Genomic DNA, 23,917 nt, shown 5'->3' with positions numbered 1-23,917 from the left:
CAGGGCCTGGGGACTCAGCTGGCTTGTGGTGGATGCCTTGGGCACAATCTGTAGGTCTGGCTCTCAGACTCTGGGACCCTCTGGGACATTGATCTGAAGGGTCCCTTTCAGGAGGCTGGAGGTTCCCACCCCACCATGAGCTGGGACCCCTTTGTGTCATTCTGAGATGGAGGGATCCCTTCCCCACGACGGCGGGGGCAAACCTTTGAGCTGCTCTGAGAGGAAGAATTCGCCCAGAGAACATACCCAGGTAGGGTCTGGGCGGGCACCCAGTGCAGGGCAGATACCAGGCCAGTAGGGGTAAACCACAGACGGTCACAGGTTAAGCTGGGGCACAGGAAGGGGGGACTGGCCTCTCTGCTCCAGTTGGTGAAGGGTAGGGGGGCCTCTTTCCAGGATTTGTTATATAATTCTGAAAGGAGCAGATTCTCGGTTCTCTCCAGAAAACTGGATCCCAGAGATCTAAGAGGGCTGGCAGGGTGGAGAGGCTGAGCGAGTCTGTTTCTGAGGAGTGGGGACTGAGTCACTGCTCTGGGTAGGGAAGGGGTGAGGGAGGGAAGGGAAGGCGGCCCAGAAGACGCCGAGGGCTTCCTTGGCCTGGGCCTCCACTACGCACGGGCCAGGGGCCTGTGGCTCTGAGCACAGCCCACTCCCAAGCCACAGATGCCTCTCCACCCACAGTCCAAGCAAGAGGCTCCCGCGCTACTTTCCTAACTCCACCTCCCGTCTACCCTCCCCTCCTAACCCCTGACCACCCGGACTCTGGGGGAAAGCCCCCGACTCCTGGCTCTCCCTCAGCTGCTGGGAGGGAGACCCAGGGCTCAGGGGACAGACTAAGATCTCCCGCCCAACACATGGATGCTGAGGGATGGAGGCACGAAGAGCACGTGCAGGGGAGACACAAGCAGAGCCAGGAACAGGCTAGAGGGACCTGGGCCACCTCGGCTCGGGCAGGGGTTATTCACAGATGAGCTCCCGGCAAAGAGAAAAAGCCCCAGAAGTTCATTTCTAGGCCCCAAACAGCTGGCGCCTCCCAGGCACCCCCTCTAGAATTATGGGGCAGCTTTGGTGAGTGTGGAGAACTTTGGAGAGTGCGGGAGAACCGCTGCTAATAGCAAACACTCACATACCTCCGCCTCTGTGCAGGCACCTTCCACAGTGCCCAACGCCTTTATGATCCCCCCTCCCTGCCCCCCCCCCCCCGTGGCACAGCAAGGCTCAGGAGAGCGCGGTATTGGTTTGTGCCTCTGGTGACACCCTAGCTGTACCAGGCCCGTTCCCAAGGTTCCGCAAAGAATAAGTCTGCCTGAACTTGGCTTCCACACTGTGCCTCCCCGCAGCGGTGGAAAGCACAGGCTTCTGTGAGAAGCGCATGGGGGTGCCAGCCTGTGGGTGGGCATGAGGTCACATGGGCACAGCTGAGCACCCGGACGGTGCCTGTAGCCCCAGTCCTCTGGCAGGAGCCCCCAACCCCAGCACTCGGGACCCAGTCTGCGGGACAGACGGAGGAAGTGGCAGCAGTAGGTCAGGCCTCCTGGGCCCAGAAGGAGCCTCCCCCAGGACTGAGAATGGAGAGGGCAGTGCTGGCAGACATGTTGGCAGCTCTGGGCTGCCTGGGAGGTCCCAGCCAGCAGGGGCCCCAGGGGGGCACCCAGCACAGATGGCTGAGCCCAGCGATTCTGCCCCCAGCTGGACTCCACCTTCACCCCAACCCCATCCCATCCCACTGCCCACCAACCAGGCAGCTCTGTGGCCCAGTGGCCTAGGCCCAAAGAGCCCCGCAACGTGGACTGGTGTATTGGGCACAGCCAGCCTGCAGCTAGCAGCCCCACCTTTGGGCTCTGCTTGGTGACCTTGGGTCTCCTGCACACAGCCAGACCCAGCAGAGCCTGCCACTTGCAGGCAAGCCAGCCCAGGATCTCCTGGACTCGGTGGGGCAGTTGTGGCCAGAAGTCGGCTCAGAGGATGCGCAGGGGTGGGGGCTAGAAACTTTCCAGAGAAGAGGACCGTCCCGTTTGCTCACTCCCAAGGAGCAGAAAGAATCGGCTTCCCGCGAAAAACTGGTCCAGGGCAAGGGATCCCAGGGCTGTGGCCTCCCCACCCGGCCCCGGCCCCGCGCGGCGCCCACGTGCCCGGCCCGACCACCTCCCCGGCCGCGGCGCCGGGCGGGGAACCGGGCAACCGGGCAGCCGGGACCCGGAGGCGCTCCCCACCCTCCCTCGCGGGCCCCACGGGGACCGGCCGCCGCGTACTCACCCTCGCGGGTGGCGCGGGGCGAGGCAGGACAGTTCCGCGCGCAGCTCCGATCCGCTAGGCGCACGGGCTGGAGGCGCGGCACTGGCGCGGCGGCTCCGCTCGGCCCGGTCCCTGTCCTGGGCTCGGGGCCGGCCTGCGAGCGGGTAAGTCCGCCTGCTGGGAGGCGGGGGCCGGGCACAGGCGGGGGGCGGGGAAGGGGCCGGACACGCTTGCGCACACGGCCGGGGAGCCGACTGGGGAGCGGGCGGGCAGGAGGAGGAAGGGCGGGGTGGGGGAGGAGGAAGGACTCGACTCGGGAGATGCTGCTTGCGGGCGGGGCCGATGCCGGGGGCTCGCGATGATCCGGGAGCCGCGGAGGCCGGCGGAGAGGGCAGGCGGCGGGGCCAGGAGCGAGGGGCGCGGAGGGGTCGACCGACCGGGCAGGCGCGGAGGGGCGGGAGAGGAGGCTGGTGGGGTGAGGGTTGAGTTCTGGCGGGCGCAGCCTGTGAGTGGCACCAGGATGGATATGCCCAACGCAGCCTCTGCACACCCTCCTGGAAACAATGAGACCCAACAAAGGGTTCTCCGCTCTCCCACGCGATGAACCGTGTCCTTCCCTCGCTCGGGAAAGTGAGGCACAGAAGAGGGAGGGCCACCTGCACTCCCCATGCACGGTGGCCAGGTGCCCTGGACGGAACCTGGACCCTCCCTCTGCCCTAGTCTCGACCTGCCACCCCCAAACTGCTCCCTCTGCAGCCTCTTTGCACACCCTCTCTTTGGCCCTGAGAAAGCTTCTCAGTTGCTGTTCCTTACTGAAGGCGCCAAACATCCTGTCTCCAGGGGAAACCCCATCAGGCCCTTACCCTGGTTCCTGGGGCCACCCACCCCAATCAAACCTGGGAACTACTCAGGCCGAAGAATAGTCCAAAAGTCACCCGCAGGACAATCCCCATCCCCCCAGACACTCCTTCATAGGTGCACAGCATTTACTGAGCGCTTAGTGTGAACAGCCTGATGCTGGGGGCTCCAGGGCTCCAAGGAAAAACGTAAGACACGGCCCGCCCCCCCCCCCCCGGAAGCTTACTAGAAAGAAGGCTCACAGTGGACTCCCACTCAAAAATAAATTAGGACATAAAAGCTTTTGCACAGCAAAGGAAACCATAAACAAGATGAAAAGACAACCCTCAGAATGGGAGAAAATATTTGCAAATGAAGCAACTGACAAAGGATTAATCTCCAAAATTTACAAGCAGCTCATGCAGCTCAATAACAAAAAAACAAACAACCCAATCCAAAAATGGGCAGAAGACCTAAATAGACATTTCTCCAAAGATATACAGACTGCCAACAAACACATGAAAGAATGCTCAACATCATTAATCATTAGAGAAATGTAAATGAAAACTACAATGAGATATCATCTCACACCAGTCAGAATGGCCATCATCAAAAAATCTACAAACAATAAATGCTGGAGAGGGTGTGGAGAAAAGGGAACCCTCTTGCACTGTTGGTGGGAATGTAAATGGATACAGCCACTATGGAGAACAGTATGGATGTTCCTTAGAAAACTAAAAATAGAACTACCATACGACCCAGCAATCCCACTACTGGGCATATACCCTGAGAAAACCATAATTCAAAAAGAGTCATGTACCACAATGTTCATTGTAGCTCTATTTACAATAGCCAGGACATGGAAGCAACCGAAGTGTCCATCAGCGGATGAATGGATAGAGAAGATGTGGCACATATATACAATGGAATATTACTCAGCCATAAAACGAAACAGAACTGGGCTTCCCTGGTGGTGCAGTGGTTGAGAGTCCGCCTGCCGATGCAGGGGACACGGGCTCGTGCCCCTGTCCGGGAAGATCCCACGTACCGCGGAGCAGCTGGGCCCGTGAGCCATGGCCGCTGAGCCTGCGCGTCCGGAGCCTGTGCTCCGCAACGGGAGAGGCCACAACAGTGAGAGGCCCGTGTACCGCAAAAAAAAAAAAAAAAAAAAAAAAAAGGAACAAAACTGAGTTATCTGTAGTGAGGTGGATGGACCTAGAGACTGTCATACAGAGTGGAGTAAGTCAGAAAGAGAAAAACAAATACTGTATGCTAACACATATATATGGAATCTAAAAAAAAAAAAAAAAAAGTGGTCATGAAGAACCTAGGGGCAAGACGGGAATAAAGATGCAGACCTACTAGAGAAGGGACTTGAGGATACGGGGAGGGGGAAGGGTAAGCTGTGACAAAGTGAGAGAGTGGCATGGACGTATATACACTACCAAACGTAAAATAGATAGCTAGTGGGAAGCAACCGCATAGCACAGGGAGACCAACTCGGTGCTTTGTGACCACCTAGAAGGGTGGGATAGGGAGGGTGGGAGGGAGGGAGATACAAGAGGGAAGAGGTATGGGGACATATGTATATGTGTAACTGATTCACTGTTATAAAGCAGAAACTAACACACCATTGTAACGCTATTATACTCCAATAAAGATGTTAAAAACAAAAAATAAGTTAGGACAGGATGTGACCAAGTGTAAGGTGTGCGTAACTGACAAAGAGGGTTCACGGAAATGCCAGCTCAGGCTCACTTCAGCTGAAACTGGAGGGTTTATCTGCTAAGAACATATAACAGAGGAAGCTCTACGCTGCGTAAGCAAAGTGGAGAAGGCAGGGTGAAGATAGAGGGCTTCAAGTGCTTCCACAGGTGACTCTCCATCCTAAGTCCCACCTTGCGTGGGCAGAGGTTTTTCCTACATTTCCCCAGTGTCTAAATTATGCTTGAATAGTGCCTTTGGCTTTGTCAATCAAGCATTCATCCAACAAATGTTTATTGTGTATCAGCTCCAGGTCTGGCACAGTGACTAAAGTCTCTGCCTGGGTCAAGGTTAGAGGAAGAGGAAATAGCCTCCCTGGTACGTGGGTGGGAAAAGTGGCCCACAGAGAGTAAGCAATCACCCAAAGCGACTAGGTGAGTGTGGCAGAGCTGACCTGAGAATCAGCCCAGCTCCTAAACTTTGCAAACTCCTTAATGAACTAGATCTAAACACGGTTGGCAGTTCTTGTTATGAGCCATGTAAACTTCACTCTGTGGGAAAACAGAACTGAAGGGCCAAATTTTGCTCCTGGAGACCTGATTTCCAACTCTGCCTCGGTCACTAAGTAGCTTTAATTTTCTTACTAGAAAAAAATGGAAATAACTGTGCTTATTCAAAGGGATGTAAGTTCAAATGGATACACATTTGCTCTGGCAGTATAAGGTGCTGTATAAGTACGTGCTTTTATTATGCACACGGAACCAGTAAGCTGTATTCAGATCTCCTCCCTTCCCCCTCCCCCAGCTTATCCCAGACCTGGTTACTGGGTGCCCAGAAGCTAACTGAGATCCTGACTCCTCCCCTTAGGCCACAATGTGCTTAGAATTTTTTTTTTTTTTTTTTTTGCGGTACGCGGGCCTCACTGCTGTGGCCTCTCCTGTTCCAGAGCACAGGCTCCGGACGCACAGGCTCAGCGGCCATGGCTCACGGGCCCAGCCGCTCCGCGGCACGTGGGATCTTCCCGGACCCCAGGGAACGAACCCGCGTCCTCTGCATCGGCAGGCGGGCTCTCAACCACTGCGCCACCAGGGAAGCCCTGTGCTTAGAATCTTTTCCCCCAGTTTCTTAATGGCACAGCCAGATGCTTAGCTGGCTGCCTAGAACCCACATCATCTGTGGGGCAGGAGGAAAGGATTCTGGTACTTTTCACCTGGAGCCCCTCCCGGCTCCACTGCCCCCCTTGCCCATCTACAAGGCACTGGGATTTGCTTAGCAAGAGGCAGTGTGGTGGGACAAGCGGGGCTTCGGCTCCTAAAACTGTTCCTGTCGGAGACCAGCTGTGCCAAGGGCGTATCAAGACACCCTGAGGGTCAGTGGTCTGGGTCCTGGTCCCCTTCCAAGCCATGCTGCCTCCATTCCCACCTCCTCAGCGCCCCCTTTACCTCTCTGGTTCTGTCTCTGCTGTGGAGGAGGTGGCGGACAACACTCTGCTAGGGCGACCAGGGGGCTTCTCTCTCTCTAGGGTGTCTCTCTCTCTCTAGGGAGTAGAGGGAGGAGACAGAGGAGCAAAGGGCGAGGGAGGGGCAGGTGCATCTGGAGCTGGGAGGCCCTGGACTTGTGGCCCACCCCCGGGCAGGCAGGGGTGTGTGTAGGAGGCGTGGCGCCCTCGACACATGTGTCTCACAGGCTTTTGGCTCCTGTCCTTCACATGTGCCACGTTAGCATCCTGCCGACCAGGAGGAGGGAACAGCAAGATGCCGTTTGAGGAAGAAATAAACCCAATCCAGCATCTCAGACGCTTTTAAAAATAGCAACTCCGGGATGGTGTTTCAGCTCCTATTTTTATCAGATTTATATGGCTGGACGCTGGAGCTGAGCTGTTCCCAGGGTTCTCAATAGCAGCGGACATCACTATTGTAGTCTTAGAAACCTGCCGTAAGGCGAAGGCTAAAATGCACTCCAGGAACCTGTCGGCTGGACGGGATCCTTGAGAAGCCACTGCACACAGCCCTTGTCTCTTTTGGGGCCATGATCAATTAACCACAGAGAGTTTATGGCTTGCTTTTTGCCTTCAAGTCTCTTGGTTACCATGACTTCAGTGCATAATTGAGGATTCACTGCCTTCTAATCCGGAAGTCCTTTTTAATATCTAACCCCAATATACCGGCTGCGTCCTTTAGGCCCTTCTCGCGGTAGAAAAATGGCAGGTAACATTTATAGGTCTTACCATGTCCACAAAATCCTCTTACCTAATCCTCACAAAGCCCCTCGGGGTAGGCACCGCTATCACTCCTAGCTTACAGACAGTTACATAACTTGCCCGAGATCATGCCTGGTTATGGTGCAGGTTCTATGCCAGAGTCACCAGACCATGCTGGCTCTCAAAGGAGGCGGTTCCAAACACTAAGCAATTTCCCCTTCGCCTTGACTTTCATTTCTTCCTCATGATCCTGAAGGAGAAACTGGTCAGGGTACTACCGGACGTGTGTGCCCCATGCTAGAAGCCAAGTTCTAGGTCCCGGCCGCGCTGAGCCACTGTCTCCCTGCCTGCTGGCCTCGGCTTGTGCTGGCCACGCGGCTCTCAGGCTTCAGCCCGGAAGTCTGGCTTCTCTCGGCATAAGCCGCCACAGCCCCACCCCCCGGGTCTTCTCAAAGCACTCGTGTCCATGGAGTCACTGTGTAATTACGTCTACGTGGCTCACTAAATTGTAAACTCCAGGAGAGCTCTAGCTCCATATTCTTGTCTAAAAACAAAAAGTAGGGTCGATATTCAAAACCTTGTTGATTGAACTGAAACACTGTAGTCCATGCTTATTTTTTAAGTGGTTAAAACTTGGTAACTTCAAGTTTATAGAGACTTTGGAATCCAGTGTAATTTCAGTAAGAATATGGAGCGAACACAGGGCTGCCAACATTTATTTTGCTAAGTGAGGATTTTTAAAAAACAACTACTGTTAATTATCAGCATCTTCTTACAAAAGAAAGACCACTTTAGGGTTCAATATACGGGTCTGGAATAAAGATTTAGTCCTTTCTGAGAAGGCAGAGTTAGCAGACCCACGTCAGCCTATTCAGAAATAAAATAGATACATTAAACTATTTTGGAATAGAAGCATTACAAGAGAAACATTTTCAAATATTACTTTGTACGTAATCGTTTCTTGATTTGTTTCTCCATTTGAGGATCTGTATCCAACAGAGTCAGGCAATGTGGAGCTAACTGCCCAACTCCTCCTGAAATGTTATTTTTCTCAGTGTCCTGAAGGAATGCTGACAGAACACTCAGCAATTCTGCTCTATGAGGAAACCTCTGGGCAAACAGAGAGGAGCCGAGGAACAGCAGTCCTGTCTCCAGTTGCTCCCCTCCCTCCCCAACCACGCTGGGAAGAAAGTCGGCCAAGAACTGGGGCCTGGTGGCCGGTGGGGAGCCCTCCAGGACTTATCTGGGAAGGTGACATCTACCTCCAGGAGAGCAGGGACACAGGCGCGCACACCGAGGGCACGCGGCTAAACACACAAGGACGTCCACGCTGCCAGAGGGGGCTGGCGCTGCTCGTCTTGCTCAGGACGCTCTCTCCGGGGCGGCGGGATGCTGGGTTCTGCTAAGGGAAGGCAGGAGGAAAGCCAAGGCAGAGGAGGGGGTGGTTCTCATTCTGCATCCCTCGGGCTGAGGACCGTCTGTCCGCCCACTAGCCCGGAGGCCAGGAGCTTCTTTTTAGTCATCTCTGTATCCCCAGCGCTTAGGACACTGTCTGGCTTGAGTCCATCAGCGAGTCAAAGCTTTGGACTCCACCACAACCATGTCACTTTGCCCTGTTGGTTTACGATCACCCAGCACATCACTCCGTAGTGGATCCTCATCCCCGTTCCCCTTGACAAAGAAATAGGCTCAGGACGCCTCGGGTGGACACCAGGAAGAGACCATTTACCACTATCTAGGGCAGCGCTTGGCCTGTAGTATGTGTTAAATAAACACGCAAGGAACAAATGAGTGGCGCTCGGCTCTGACTCCAGTCTCCTGGCTCTCAGTCCAGGGGATGCAGAATAAGAGCTACCCCCTCGTCTGCTTCAGCTTTCCTCCTCCTTTCACTTTGCGGGACACACATCCTGTCTCCCCTGAGAGTGTGTCCTGAGGAAACGAGACCCAGTAACCCACAGCCCCATGCTAAGGAGCAAACGCCAGCCCCTCTCCAGCAGTGTGATACATCTGTCCGCTGGGCTGGGAAGAGAGCCTCCTGTGTTTAACTGCATGCCGTCAATGTCTGCACCCGAGTCCCTGTTCTGCTGGAGCAGTGGTAGATGTCACCTTCCCAGATGAGCCTTTGGTGGCTTCCTACAGACCACAGCCTTGGACACTGAAGTCCCTTCCTGGCCTCGCGACTCTATGGACATTCTATTCTATTCTGTGATGCTGGTCATACCTTGCATCCAAGAACCTCAGGGCTTTCAGACCCCACTGCAACCGTGTCACTTTGCCCTGTTGAGACACTGTTTGTATTTGGTCTTCTGGCTGCTCCCTGCGAATTGTTGTATCTTCCTGCCCAGATAACAAACTCAAGGCCACGGACTCCCTGACCAAGAAGCCACGGCAAAGGCAGGCTTCTTGGGCTTTGCAACATCTGACTCTTATTAAGGCCCTCCCACTTCCAGGAGCGGCCATGCTCCATCCTTGTCAACAACAGTGTATCAACAGGATTGGCTCACACATGGGAAGTGTGACCTCAGTGCTGGGGAGAGAAAGAGGAAGTACTGTCAGAAAGACTCTATCGATTACGCCCACCAGACAGGTGGAGATACAGTAAGTGGGAAGAAGGCAGAGCGCCCCGTGGTGGCAGAGCAGGAAGGAGTGAAAGCAGAGGGAGGCTCAGCTGGATTCCGGATGTGAAGACAGCCAGGACGGGTGCACGGGGGCCTACAGAAAGCCCCAAGCCCTCCGGGCCAGCTGGGGCTGACCCCCAGACACTCACCCCCTTCTTAAGACCTTCCCCCTAGGTTCTGCCCACTCCGCTTCCCCAGCAGGCCACACCGTGGGTCCACACCGAATGAGACCGATAGTTTATTCTCATGCTGGAAAGAAACCAGTAGAAAATATATTAAAAAAAAAAAATTCACTTGGTGCTAAAATCCGGCTGCCCTTCCCACCACCCCACCGACCCCCCCGCCCCGTACACATCAGTGCTCTTCTCCGACTCAGCTTCTCTGGGCCTCCTGCAAGAGTGCGAGGAGGGGGTCATCAGCTCTGAGGGCAAAGGTGAGGGTGCGGCGGCCGTAGTGCTCGGGGTCCTGCTCCAGGTTCTCGATCACCTCGGCCAGCAGGTGGGCCCGCTCCACGCCTGCACCAGGGGCCTCGAAGCCCAGGGCAGTGAAGTGCACGTGCAGGTGGTAGTAGGAGGGCAGGTAGTGCAGGTACACGCGAAGGCGGTCTCCCGCCACCTGGTAGCGCTGCAGGATGGCTTCCTGGCAAGAAAGGGGAGGGTCGGGGAGGCTCATCCTGCTGCCCACACACCGGCGCCAGAACCCCCTCCTGCCCACGGCCCCGACCAGCCTCTCCACCCGCTGTTGGCTTCGGATCCCTGTCTTCCATTCTTGGGAGTCAGCAAGTGCAGGTGACAGCAGCAAAGCGGAGGCTCTTTCTCCCAAGGATGGGGACGGTGGCCTCGATCCGGCTTCCCCCCTCCAACCTGGTAAAACACCTGCTTCCTCACAGTTGCCACTGGGCCTCTAGGAAGTCTCGGTGCTAAGGACAGGCCCAGGTTTCCAAGACTGTGGGGACTATCCTGCCCTGGATGATTTACCAGACTTGTATCATCAAGTAGGTGGGAAGAGGCCTTGTTTTCCCTTTCAGCATAGAACAGAGTGGAGCTGGGCTGCGGCAGAGCTAAGGCTTGGTGGCAGAGAAAGGACAGGGGAGGGGACGCGAGCAGGGCTGCCCTGGACAGACCAGGGAGTCATAATCGGATCATCAAATTCTTGCAGGACTCCTGGTGGAAGAGGAAAGCATCGCCTTCGGCCCCGGCTCCCTTTGCCTGCCCCAACCTTGCTCAGGGGTAGAGCTTTTTCTACCACACCCCCTTCAGGAGCCTCCGAGGCTTGGAATTAAGAGGAGACTTAATTTCCACTGTAGGCAAATCCCTGAGGCCGCAGGGGTGAAGAGAAAAAGACAGGGCCTCAGCGTGCTCAGAATACGTCCTGGAATTGTATTCTAGTCTGCATTTGGCGCTCCCCCAGGGATCTCGGCAGCAGGGTGACACCAGGACCAGGGCACCCAAAGGGCTTCCTGGGAGGTGCTGCCGGAACTGCCAGGGCAGGCGCAAGTGCTGGCCCAGCATCTCCCAGGGGCTCTGCATCCAGAGGCTGTTTCAGCAGAGAAACGAGTTACTGGGAAAAGAGAAAGGCAGCCAGGGGGATGGTGACGTGGGCACGCGGGGCAGAAGGCAGTCGGCACAGGACAGGGAGGGGCCGCAGGTGAAGGGAGAGTGGCCCCAAGCACAGCCCCTCCTTCAGGTCTGCGGCAGAGCCTCAGCAGCTCTTGTTGAACCTGACCTGGGGGGGGAGCCTCTTCCCCGCTGGGCACCCTGGTGACAGCAGGCCTGCCATGGAGGCCGCATCTTCTAATGTCTCAGGCTGAGACCAAGCCCACAGAATAATGGAATCAGAAGGAAGAAGGACCCCCTCCAGACACCGAGGCCCAGAGAGGTGAAGTGACCTGCCTGAGGTCATCCAGTGGGCTAAGGTCAAAGTGTCAGAACCAGGACCAGGACCCAAGACTCGAGACTCTCTTCCCCCATCTCCCCTCGCCCCCAGGGCTCCTTTCAGCAACCCTGGAATTTCACTGGATTCAGCAAATCTCCCAGAGAGAAAGTATCCCAGAATGCCAGGTGCTAGAGGATTCAGTCTCTTCCCTCAGGGTAGATGAGGGGACACAGACACACGTCAGGTCGTGCACCATCTACCCGAGAAACACGTCTGGCATGATGTGGCTGTCGTGAGAGGGGCGGTAACCCCGGGATGGGAGGGCATCCCAGACGTGACCTGCAGGACACAGGCAGGGAGCAAAAGCGGGAACCCGAGCTGAGGAAGCCCGTGTCGGGTGAGGCAAGGGGGCTAAGAGTAGAGCTAGAGGGCAGGGCAGGACCAGGAACAGGGGCCTCGTGAGGCCCCCTAAAAGCCTTCATGGGCCGCTGCACGGGCATTCAGAGAGGAGCCCTTTTCACGAGACAGCCTTCTGGAAGGGGTGAGGAAAGGGGCCCAGGACGCAATGGAACTGGAGTGTAACTCCCCGGGGCTCCGGCATAGATCCGGCCCCGGCCGCTCACCTGCCCCTCCTGGAGGATGTTCCTGAGCAGCGGCAGGTGCTCTGGGGTGAGGTCCCGAAGCGACTTGATGTCCCGGCGATGGCAGATGGCAATCAGATACAGGTCATCGAGCTGTGCGGAGACAGGCAGGGGTAAACCGGGCTCAGCAGGGGACAGGGCCGGGGAGGCTGCCAATCCCGGAATTCCGCCCAGAAACCAGGAAGCACCCACACCCCAAGGCCTGCAGTATCAGCCACAGCCAATCCCAGGGACCCCGTGGCGGGACCAATCCCCAGGCAACGTGGGCGTCCTCGTGGCCAGGGTGAGTGGGACAGTCTAAGGGACAGAGCTTCTGTTTATTCTTCCTGCTAAAAAATACCATATGAGAGTATTTACATACTCACAGCTGATGGGGAATGAGCGGCGGGAAGGAGGTTCAAGAAAATGCCAAGCACAACTCTTATGGTCTAATCGCATGTACAGAAGTAACTGCTGTAAGACATAAGGTGATACGAGTGCAGGAGGAAGAAGGACAGACTAGCTAGGGTGATCCCGAGAGGCTTCCTAGAAGAGAAGGCAGGGCATCCGGGTCTTGACGAAGAGGTAGGGTTTGGAGAAAGGGCACTGAGGTAGAGGAAAGCAAAGGCTCAGAGGCAAGAAAGTCTAGGGCATCTAAGTGGGAGAGTAAACAACTCCATGTGCCTGGAATCAGAGGCAGGCGAGGAAGTGAACAGGCATGTGGCGGGGGGAAGGGAGCCTCAGGCCAGCGGGGCAGTGAGCTCCACCACGGCTTCACCCTCTCCTCCCTTCCCCTATCTCACAGGGCTCACAGACGGCCCTTCCTGCCATCCGTCCTGAACGCTGCCTTGCTGAGGACCTGGAGTTCACAACAGTCCTGAGACCCAAGGCCAACAAGGTCTTGAGCCAGAGAAGAGCAAACGGACTCTTCCTCTTGCCCAGAAAACCCTCCCAGCCGTCTCTGCTTACCCAAACCCTGGCCTTGGCCAGTTTCACATCCTCGTGCAAGGCAAGCCCCAGACACCAGGGCTCCAAGGGCCAAGGCATGGAGAGAACCCAGCAGCCCTCAGCCCTGCAATCTGAGCTGCGAGATTCCTCAATAAGATAATCTGGGGACCATGAGTCACCCAACCAAATCCCCAAGGGCCCCAACTTAAAAACTTAGAATGACATTTTCCATATGGTGCGGGATGTCCAACTGTGCCTCTTCATGCCAACAGTCTCTCCATGCCATACACATTCTTCTCCTGAAGGGCCCTAAGAATCCAGGCTTTCTGCCCCAGACCTGCTACAGATGAGCCCAGTGGGAACCCCCCGGCAGATGGCTAAGCTGTGCCCACCCAGGCCTCCGTTTTGCCTACAAGTCCCTTCTGGGCTCTTCCTTCTCATGGCCTGTGTCCAGGACTCTCGCACTAGCTAGGGGCCCAAGGAGAAGTAGGAAATAAAACTGCTTGAACCTGGAGTGTGTGTGCATGTCTGTGGGTGTCTTCAGCTGTTCCACGTGTCACTGTCACAGGACTTCCAAATAATAGTAGCATTTATTTTAGATGGTATCTGCTGATGAATCCCAAACATGACATGAAATCACACCTCTCTGCTCCACTGGCATCGAGTGAAGCATGAAGGCTGTGCCGGGTATCAGCTCACGGGATGGGCGAGGGAAGGAAAACAAACCCATTCTTTGGGATCAGACGTGACCCTGCATTTCCTGCAGGCAGCCGAAGGGCCCCGGCCCAGAGATACCGGTGATGGGCCTCACAGTGAGGTGAGGAAGGAGGAGAGAAGGCGGCCAGAGGCTGCAGAGGACAGGAGTGGCGGTGTGAGTGAAGACGGCTCCCGGGAAAGCTGCTCTCAAGAAGGTCAGGGCAGGGGCCGCTAGGGGGCCAGGCAGCAGAGCTGAGAGGCTTGGAGGAGGGGGGTGGCCCTGGGCCACCGGAGGCCTCCTCTGTGGCTTGGGTAGTGCAGGGGACTCCTCGGGTCGGTCACCCTACTTTCTGCCGGCCAGTATTGCAGACCATGGGCCTGCCTGGATCTGCCGGTATCCAGGGCACGGGGAGAGGGTGAACCGTCCACCTCAGGGCTCCAGGTGCTCCTGGAAGTGAGGGTGCAGCTCCCCAGCTTGGCTGGTAAAGGAACAGCCCGCGAGGTCATGGATGCAAACACTGCCCCATCCTCACCCCCAGGTTGGGAGGTGAGCCAGAAAGAGGCTTTAACTGGCCCATTAAAGTGTAAACATTTGTTTTAGGTGCTCCCACTGCAGAGAACTCAGGCCTCCCCTTTGGTTAATTATAATCTGCTTAGAGAGAGCGAGCAACATGAGGAGGAAGGGCAGGATTAAGGAGGCCCAGCGGCCTGGAGCAGGGCACTCAGAGGCCAGAGAGGCCCAGCACGAAATCCCTTACCTGCTGCTGGTTCCACTTGAGGTCGGGGATGAGGACAAAGCCATCAGAGGGGTCTGGATTCTCAAAAACAATCCGGTCGGCTTCAGCCTTCCTGTCGAGAATATTGTACACCCACTGGAAGGAAGGGGAGAGAGGGGGTTCACAGACCATTTTCCCTGAGAGACACCCCACAGTGGGCCAGGTAGGCTCTCAGGCCTCCCCAGGAAGGACAGCCAAGTCTGAAAGGGCCACTATGCTCGGGGGACCGACACTCAGGCTGTCCTGTTCCGGGAAGCTACTCTTGGGGGTCCGGAAGGGATTTCCCCTCTCCCACTACAGCCATCCCCACAGGGGTCACGGCAACTCAGACAGGGCCATCTCTTCAGGCGGTTCCTGGCCGGCACTGTGCACGTGCTCTGCTCTGGCCTCACAGGCCTGGTCTGCAGCCGCCCCTTCCACTGCCCACAGGACTCGGGAAAAGCGTCCCATGGGCGGGCCCTGTCCCACTTTATTCAGGACCACGGGCAGAGAGTCAGGCTGGGAGTTTCTTCTGCAGAGGAAGTCCGCTACACACCAGGGTGGGGAAAGGCTCAGGTTCTAGAAGTTAGTGTGCTGGGTTTCTCAGCCTGCTGGGATCCTTGTGAGGGCTGGGGTTAGCACCGCTGCCCCACCTGGGGACCCAGCTGACATGCACCCTTCATGACAAAGCGGAACAAACGCCACGTGGAGAGGCGATTACACAGACCTTTCCTGTTAACCCCAGGCTGCCAGCTCTCTCACGCCCTTTGATTAGCTGCTGTCAACAGTCTTCAGAGGACCCTTCCTTGGGCGTTGTGTGAATCCCAAGGGCATCACTTTACCATTAAGGTCCTGGAGGCCTCTCTGAAGAAGCCAGCCTGCAGGGAGGTTAAGATAAGAAGGCCCCTGTTCTCACGGGGATCCAAGCCCCCAGCCCCGGCTCTTCTCCACTTCCCCAGAGGTCTGAGAGCCCTTTGCCAACAGGACTTCCTTCCAGGCCAGTGAACTCTGTGCCTGAAATCCGAGAGCGAACCCTGCTGGAGAGCCACAGAGAGGGCAGGAGCTGGGCTCATACGGCTGCCCCTTCCGCCCCGCAGTCACAAAGGGCCTCAAGCTGCCCGAGCGGTGGATGGGAGGCCAGGGCGCCGACATGGCCAGGCCAGCGGAGGGCTCCTCTGCCCACCACCAGGAACGCTGGTGCAGCAGTGTCAGTGAGGGCCAGGGCTACACACATCCTCCCCCATGCCCCGCCGAGTCCACATCCTCTGCTGTCGGCCAGCAGGGCCAAGGCCAAGTGCAACTGTCTGAGATGCAGAGCGAGGAGGCAGAGAAAACCTGCCTGGGACAATCTGGGCCTCCCAGACCCCCTGGTAAGACCCACAGCCCGGTCACAATATGGTCAAGAAGAGCCTGGCAGTGCCACTTGTTGGGTGGAGTCTGGGGGCCGCCCAGCAGTGGCTTCCTCATGCAGCACTGAGGCCAGAGCGATGCACAGCCCAGCAGGTGGAGAACATTCCAGGGAGGGACATTCCAGTCAGAATGTCCTCTCTGACTGGAACTCTCTCTAAGAATGTGCTACTGGAGAAAAAAAGCCAGCCGGATCCTGACCTGAAACCTCCCAAAAATAAATGGGAGGGAGGGGATGGTGTCCCTGCGTGGAGAGCCCTGGTGTGGCCCAGCCTCCCTGGGGCCCTGCTTTTGCCCACAGATAAGCAGCTCTGCCTCCGCCTGGAAAGCAACATGTCGTCCGAGAGAGAATGAACAGACTCTGGAGCCCAACAAGACTGGGCTCATCTCTCACTTTCACCACTAACTAGCTGCACGCTGGCAAAGTGACTTCATCTGGGACTTCCCTGGTGGCACAGTGGTTAAGAATCCGCCTGCCAATGCAGGGGACACGGGTTCAAGCCCTGGTCCGGGAAGATCCCACATGCCGCGGAGCATCTAAGCCCGTGCGCCACAACTACTGAGCCTGCGCTCTAGAGCCTGCGAGCCACAACTACTGAGCCCGCGCGCCTAGAGCCCGTGCTCCGCAACAAGAGAAGCCACCGCACTAAGAAGCCCACGCACCGCAACGAAGGCCCCCGCTCCCCACAGCTAGAGAAAAGCCTGCATACAGCAACAAAGATCCAACGCAGCCCAAAATAAATAAATACATAAAGAACTAGCATCTTTAAAAAAAAAAAAAAAGTAATTTCATCTCTCTAAGTCTTGGTTTCCTTCTTCCTCAGGAGGATCAAATAACACCCCCAAGTGAGGGTTGTGGTGCAAACTGTAAGTGAGAAAATGCGTGTGAAAGTGCCCAACACAGAGCCCTGCCCAGGGAGGCAACGGAGAACAGGGAAGGTGCTGGGAAGGCTCCAAGGGGAGGTCAGGCTGCGCTTGCCCGAGGCTACAAGACCGACTGTGGAAAGGCAAAAAAGAAAGCGGATGAGAGCAAAGGAGGTGCGCCGAGGGGACCACGTGCGGGGCTGGAAGGGCACGTGAGGGCTGGGAAGGTGTGCTGTGATGAGCCTATCTCACGGGACCACCCTGTGCGGCAAGCCCGTAAGGTGGGCACTGTCGGGGTCCCCATATTGCAGGGAAGGAAGAGGTAGGTGCAAGGAAGTTCACCCAAGTTCACACATTCCGACCCAGAGTCCGGCCCCAGAGCCCAGGCTGCAGGCCACATGGGTAAGGCCTCTGGGAGAGCCGGGAGAGGTCTGAATACACAGGATGTCACAGCCCAGATGAGAGAGGGAGGAAAGCCAGGGAACAAAGTCCACATGAATCATAGGGGTGACGTAACGGAGAGTAACACGCTGGGAAAGCAAGCCCGGGAGCCTCGGCCCCGCAGACGATATGGGGGTGCTGGCCGCTTCTGGACGCACCCGGCACGACTTCTTTCCTGTAGGTGACACTGGCAACTGACCCAGGAGCCCCTCTCCCCGAGCCCCCGCTTCACTATCCTCCTGCTCTTTTTTGCTGGCCCCTCTCCTCCAGCCACCCCTCCCCTGCCTGCGTCTCAGCCCCACACTCTCCCGTCCTCCCTGGAACGGCTACCTGTGTGGGCAACGGCGGCCACCACCCTGGCGCCTTTTCTGTGCTGGAAATGGCAGCAGGCACATGATATGTGGCACGGCTCTCAACTTCCACTGGGACCCCAGGAGGGAGGTGCCGTCGGTCACATTTTCCAGACAAGGAGACTGGGACTCAGAAATGAAGGATGAGATCGCGAGGCTGCGGGGCGGCAGGACTAGAGTCCAAACCCTGGGCCGACGCAGAAGCCCTGATCAGATGACTCACAAATCAGCCTCCAAGGCTCCAGATGCAGACACCCCACCGCATTTTTTTTACTGGGAAATTACAAGCACCTCAAATTTGAGCAGCCAAATAGGGTAGTTGGCTTAGAGCACAGACGCTGGGGCCAGACCGCCTGGCTTTGAAGCCAGTCTCCAAAGGCCTGCTGTGAAGATACGATGCCTGTAAAATGCTTAGGACAGTCGCTGTTCTGTCACCTCGTGAGTTCCAAGAAGTGACAAACTAACTCACCGTCCTCCACGTAAACCACTCCGCTGCCCACGCCCCCGGGCTGGCTAACAATCCGACTCTGTACCATTCATCGCCCAAGCTACCCCTGGACTCACCCCAGGCCCTTCCCTCACTGCTCCAAATCACCCACGTCTACGCCTTAATCGCAAGGGAAGCTCCCCGCCGCCTCTGCCTCGGTTCAGTCTTCCTCCTTCTTCTACTCTCACAACTTCCAAATGATTCTTTAAATCTGATCACGTTACCCACATGCTTCAAACCTTTAACAGGATGCTCATCGCTTTGGCAGTCGCCCACAAATCTGACGATCATTAGAACAAAAAGATTTTTTTAAATGCGGATTTCCCAGCTCTACTCCCAGCTCCATTCTGACTCAGTAGATATGGAGGAGGGCCCTGTGCTCTGTATTTAAAAAAATCTAACCAGGCCATCCTGACGAGCAGCAAGGTGTGGGAACTCCTGGTCTCCTGGACAAAGTGCACAAGCCTCTTTGTGGCCCCCACCTGCCTTCTCCTGCCCGTTCCCGAAATGCATCAAATGGGTCCAGTCCTCTGTGCCCCTATACTTGCTCTGCCCTCTGCCTGGAGTGCCCTGTCTGCCTCTTCCAGCTGGCAAACTTCTCTTTGTCCTTTAAGACCCAACTGGAGGATCCTCTCCCCTGTGAAGCCCCCCGCTGTCTGGGCTGATCACTCCCCCTCTGTGTCGATACTGTACCTCGTGTCTAGACCGCCAAAGTGCTCATCCCATTATACTGCAGTTACCAGGTTGCATGCCTATCTTCCTTACAAGACTGTGGGGACGTTATCAGTGTTTATCTTGGTGACCCTCCAGAGCCCAGCACAGGGCCTGGTACACAGGGGATGCTCAATAAATACAATGACTATTGCCAATTAAGCTGGGTGCGTGTAAACTTGCTAGAAACAGCAGAGAAAGAATACATGGGAAATTCCCTGGCAGTCCAGTGGTTAGGACTCGGCGCTTTCACTGCTGTGTGCCTGGGTTCGATCCCTGGTTGGGGTACTAAGATCTCACAAGCCATGCGGTGCGGCCAAAAAAAAAAAATAAGAATACATGAATGCTCATGTCAAGCAGAAGTTGGTAGAGCAGAGGGGTTATTATTTCCCAAGAGGATCTGCATAATGGTCTATAAGAAGGTATATATACGACTCGTACCAGCTGTATTACAGGCTTCCTCTCTTGAATCCCACATACGTGCAACCAGTGCAGCAGAACACACATTCCAGGACATCCCCCCGCAATCTCAGACACAGTCTAGGAAGATGGAGACATATTTCCCTTCTACTTAGAAGACAGAGCAAGTGCTGGGACTTCTTTAAAAAAAGGAAAAAATCAAGCCACTGTGAGTTAGAGGAGCCTTGTGCAAATAATGTGCAGGGGACCACGGCTAACAGCTGGGTTGGGTCTTCCCCAGGGGACCCCCTGCAAGCCCTGCCAACCTCCTGTCCTTCCTCCTCCCAGGCACAATCCACCTCCCGAGACCCCACAGACAGGACACCCTCCCTCCTCCGGGACAAATGGCTGTGAGCTTCCCACACTAGGACGTCCCACACCACCGCAGCCTGCATCTCGGGTGGAGTGTGTAGAGACACTCTACAGGAGAACGCCTGAGCCATCACATTATCTCTGAGCGTGCACGTGGGACCAATTCCAGGCAGAGGCTCTGGCTGGTGCTGGGCACAGACCCAAGACGTCGGATGTCTTAGTGAAATGGCCTTGCACCTAGCCCAGTTGCTGCAGACACTTCGAAGACGCTCCCAACCCGCGGCCATCACCCTGGGAGAAGAGGCCCTGCGCCGACCCCCGCGCCTGCCCCCTGCAATGGATGCAGGGGAGCAAGGGAAGGGGGTTTCTACCCTGTGACTCAGCTCCTGGAGGCTGGTTTGCTGTGGGTGAAACCAGGGATAAGAGTCTGGATGAGGAGGCCTAACCAGCACCCGTCTTTACCGTTCACAGACCCCCGGCCAGGGCAAGCCATTCTGAGACCGTATCAAGGCTACTGTAGAGTACTTAGAAATTCTTTCCACGAACTGGACTGCTCTGAGATCCCCGAGTGCCTCGGCGGCGTGCCCAAGACCGCTGTCAATTCCCTTATCAACGAAGGTGACTATCCTCTATGAAACAGCGACAGCCTCAGCCTGGCACTGTCTATGCCATCTATCCTGCTTATTCTTCTCCACAGCACTCACAATCTCACGTTTTGTGTGGTTACTTATATATTCACGTGCCGACACCTGAACAAGGAGGTAAGCTCCGTGAAGGCAGGGGCGCCTCTGTACTCTCTGCTGTGTCCCGTGGCCTGTGCTGTGGGAGAGCGCTGGACCCTGGTACCACCTCGACAGATGCTTGAGAAGATACACTGGCCATGGGGACAGCACTCCGAATCTGACCCGCGGGGCTGGCCCAGGCCGCGGCGGCCAGTACCTGGATGCTGAGGCTCTGGGACTCCAGGTGCGGTAAGGTGATGTTCTTGTAATCGTCGCCCGTCTCCCGGACCAGGCGGAGGTCCCGGTGCAGGTACTTTTGCAGGTGTTTCTCTGTGGCAGGGTAAACCACGGTTGTCTTCACGTCTGCAAGGACACAACACAGCCCGGGCCACAGTCAGCCACTCTCTCCACAAGGTCCTGCCACACTCTGACCCTGACAGGCACCACGGAAAGGATGGGCCCGGTCTCTCTTTGATTCCCCAGTGAAGGGAGCCAAAGACTAAGAAGTTATGTTCACCCACGACCCACTCCCACGAGGTGCCTCGTGCCATTAAATTCATGACCTGAACCACACTCGGAATCTGGAAAATGTACGGTTTTCACTGATGGGTCACTAGGCCCCTCATCACCCTTAACCCTAGCCCTTCCCTCTTATTTTCTAGGCACAGGAATAAAACGTTTCTGTGGTTAAGACTCCGCGCCTCCACTGCAGGGCGCACGGGTTCGGGGAACTAAGATCCCACGTGCTGCGCAGAGTGGCCAAAAAAAAAAAAAATCCAAGCAGCCTCCTTAACGCAGAGCAGTGCAGCACAAGTGGCTGAAGGCGCAGACTCTGCGGCTGGACCATCAGGGTCCAAGTCCTGGCTCTGCCTGCTCCTCACTTGGGACCCCTGCCCCAGTCCAGGTGTTTACCCTCCCTGTGCCCCCACTTCTCCATCTGTCAGCTGAGGGTGATAACAGCTCCTACGTCATAGGGTTGGGAGGATTAGCAAGTTAATACCTGTGGAGCTCTCAGAACAACAATGTCTAACACATAATAAATACTGGCTATTTTCAACCCAGGGTTACCCAGTCTTGACTTTGGCACCATCAACATTTCCACCTAGATCATTCTTTGCTGTGGGGCTGTCCCGTGCATTGCAGGCCGTTTAGCAGCATTGCAGGTTTCTACCGGGATGCTAGTTAAACCCTCTCTCCAGTTGTGACAACCATAAACGCCTCCAGACATTGCCAAGTGCCCCTGGGGGATAAAACTGCCCCCAGTTGAGAACCACCGTTTCCATCACAAGGAAACCTGGCAGTGTCCCTAAAGAGACTCTAGGCTGGGGTCCTAGTAAAACACCACCCGGTTTTGGTTGAGTCCTTTTTCCTGTTTCTCTTAACATCTGCTACAACATCTTCAACATAGATCTTAAAAGCAGGGAAGGAAAATGTTGTCTTAAAATCAGTTGGGATGTTTCTCAAAGGACCCAAGTCCTCCCTGACTCTAGATTCAGATGTGCTCTCCCAGAGAGGTCCCTGAGAGGAGCGGCCCAGCATGGGCATCGGACACTCCAGGAAATGCTCAGACTCACCTACATACCCAGAACTACCAACCTAGGTCTGAGGACATAGGCGATTTTCATGCTCATTTCACAGGTGGGTAAAAAGAGTTCACAGGGATTCCAGGCTCATTCGACACCACGCTGTGGGATGGGGCAGAGACAGGACTGGAACCATGGTCTTCCCGCCCTGAAGCCTGCTCTTTCCACCTCTGCCTGAAGGCCCATATCGTCTTCCAGCAGCTGAGTGCGGGCGTCCAAAGGCTCAATACCAAGAGCGTGATGCCTGGTAGAACCAGAGGCCCCTGGCCCGTCAGCTCTAGCAAGCAGAGCAGCGCAGCATGGAGACACAGGCTGGCATACGACTCTCCCCTTCCTGGCTGTGCCACCTTGGGCGTTATTTAATCTTTGAATCTCAGCTTCCTAATCTATTTATGGTGCTCATAAAATCTAATTGACAGAGAGTCGTTGTTATCGTTAAACAAGGCATGTCAACTGGACCCACGTAAGCACTAAATAAACATCACCCCGCTTCCTAGGAATCTCTGGATCTGACCTGGAACGGGAGGCACAAAGCCTCCTCGCAATCCTCTGGGCACTTCTCACTCCCACCACCCTCTAACAGCCCAGGGTCACAGGCCAGAGATCAAAGGTCAAGCACACCAAGCTCTCAGGAGACAGGAGACTGCTGAAATAGAGGGAATGTCAGCACCTTGGCCCTTGCAGTGCAGCCTGCTGGGGAAGGATGAGATGCTGGCAACAATCAGCCTGGGTTCAAATCCTGGCTGTGGAACCTTGGGCACGTGAGAAGCCAGTGAGCAGCAGGTGGGAAACCTCTAGAAGCTGCCCTCCACCTGCACCCCCATGGAAAAGTGCTCCTCCAATGCTGGCTCTTACTCTCCTTGTGTCGCCTGGGCGGGGCAGGCGGAGAAAGGCGCTCCCTCCGGGTGGGGAGATGGGCCGGGACAACCTAGAGAAGAGCCCGGCCCCACTGGCAATGCACACGCAGCCCTGGGCTCCCGGCCTGGGGGCCCCTGGCCGCTCCAGACTGGAAAGCCACGGGGCCGATGGGCTTGCCCGCCTGCCAAGGCTGGCCACAGACCGCCCCCGCCGCAGAGCCCTGGGAAGCGGCCCCTCCTGCCCTCCCCCCAGCAGCAGGGAAAACTAAAAAGGCACTTTCCGGGGCTTCCCTGGTGGCGCAGTGGTTGTGAGTCCGCCTGCCGATGCAGGGGACGTGGGTTCGTGCCCCGGTCCGGGAAGATCCCACATGCCGTGGAGCGGCTGGGCCCGTGAGCCATGGCCGCTGAGCCTGCGCGTCAGGAGCCTGTGCTCCGCAAGGGGAGAGGCCACAGCAGGGAGAGGCCCGAGTACCACAAAAAAAAAAAAGGCACTTTCCAACTGCTCAGTTTCTGCCGTCCTGTTTCCTTTCCTGAGACCCGCCTGCCTGGAGGAGGCGCACCTTGCTGCACTCTGAGCCCTGCCAGAGCCAGTCACCCGTCGCCCGGCCTCGGTCAGATCCTCGCTGCTGGCATCAGGGTGGGGATGCCCCTCCAGTCTCGCCCAGGCCCTGCTCCAAGCCCACTGACCGCCACTCTTCCCCGGCCGTCTCTGCCCCAGCCACAGAGACCCCCTTACACTCCCCACCGACTCCCACCTCTAGGCCTCACACCTGCTGCCCCGTCTCATTCCCTCAGGCCTCCGTCCAAAGGCCAGCTCCCAGACGGCCCGACTAGAGAGGCACCCCTTACCTCCCCACACCCTGCCTCCTTCACCCCTCACTGCCTGACGATGGAGGACATATTTATTGTCTGATCCCCCCGTTAGACGGACTTCCCTGGAGGACAGGGATTTTTGTCTACCTTAAAATTTTGTTTTATCATTTTATCCCCAGCACCTGGAAGAGCGCCTGGTATACAGCAGGTACTCAACAAATACTGAACAAATGAAAAAATGAATCTGGCCTTTTTAGACCTTAAACCCAGGAAGAGCATTTCTTGTCCCAAATGGAATAAAACCTCTCTGGAAAAAAAAAAAAAAAGGTCAATATATTTCCCAATGCTGAGTTTCTCACTGGCAGCCAAAAGCAAACTCTGGTGTTTATCCAAATGACCTGCAACTGAGCTTCACGAGGAATC

At 56.2% G+C, this 23,917-nt stretch overlaps 2 protein-coding genes across 7 annotated transcripts in view; both read right to left on the bottom strand.

Moving 5' to 3' along the window:
* Positions 1 to 9,843, bottom strand: part of ST3GAL4 (ST3 beta-galactoside alpha-2,3-sialyltransferase 4) — a 40,600-nt gene extending 30,757 nt beyond the window's left edge. For 2 of the 6 annotated variants that reach the window (XM_079930870.1, XM_079930873.1), the window contains exon 1: positions 2,257 to 2,673. The gene's annotated coding sequence lies outside the window, so the exon portion shown is untranslated. Of the gene's footprint in view, positions 1 to 2,256; positions 2,681 to 9,743 lie in introns of those variants that run through there. The other 4 variants (XM_079930871.1, XM_079930872.1, XM_079930875.1 and 1 more) reach the window with 4 other exon arrangements.
* The window catches only part of DCPS (decapping enzyme, scavenger), a 33,911-nt gene continuing 19,747 nt past the window's right edge, over positions 9,754 to 23,917 (bottom strand). Inside the window, exons 3-6 of the mRNA XM_079930876.1 lie at positions 20,459 to 20,604; positions 14,492 to 14,605; positions 12,093 to 12,203; positions 9,754 to 10,233 (exon numbers count right to left, since the gene is read on the bottom strand). Of these exons, the coding sequence (XP_079787002.1) occupies positions 9,967 to 10,233; positions 12,093 to 12,203; positions 14,492 to 14,605; positions 20,459 to 20,604 (638 nt within the window). The 3' untranslated portion in view covers positions 9,754 to 9,966. The remainder of the gene's footprint in view (positions 10,234 to 12,092; positions 12,204 to 14,491; positions 14,606 to 20,458; positions 20,605 to 23,917) is intronic.

Source organism: Stenella coeruleoalba, assembly GCF_951394435.1.
Source record: "Stenella coeruleoalba genome assembly, chromosome: 8".
In the NCBI taxonomy this organism is placed as follows: domain Eukaryota; kingdom Metazoa; phylum Chordata; class Mammalia; order Artiodactyla; family Delphinidae; genus Stenella; species Stenella coeruleoalba.
Note: the sequence above shows the minus strand (reverse complement) of the source record. Positions and strands in the feature narration are given on the sequence as shown.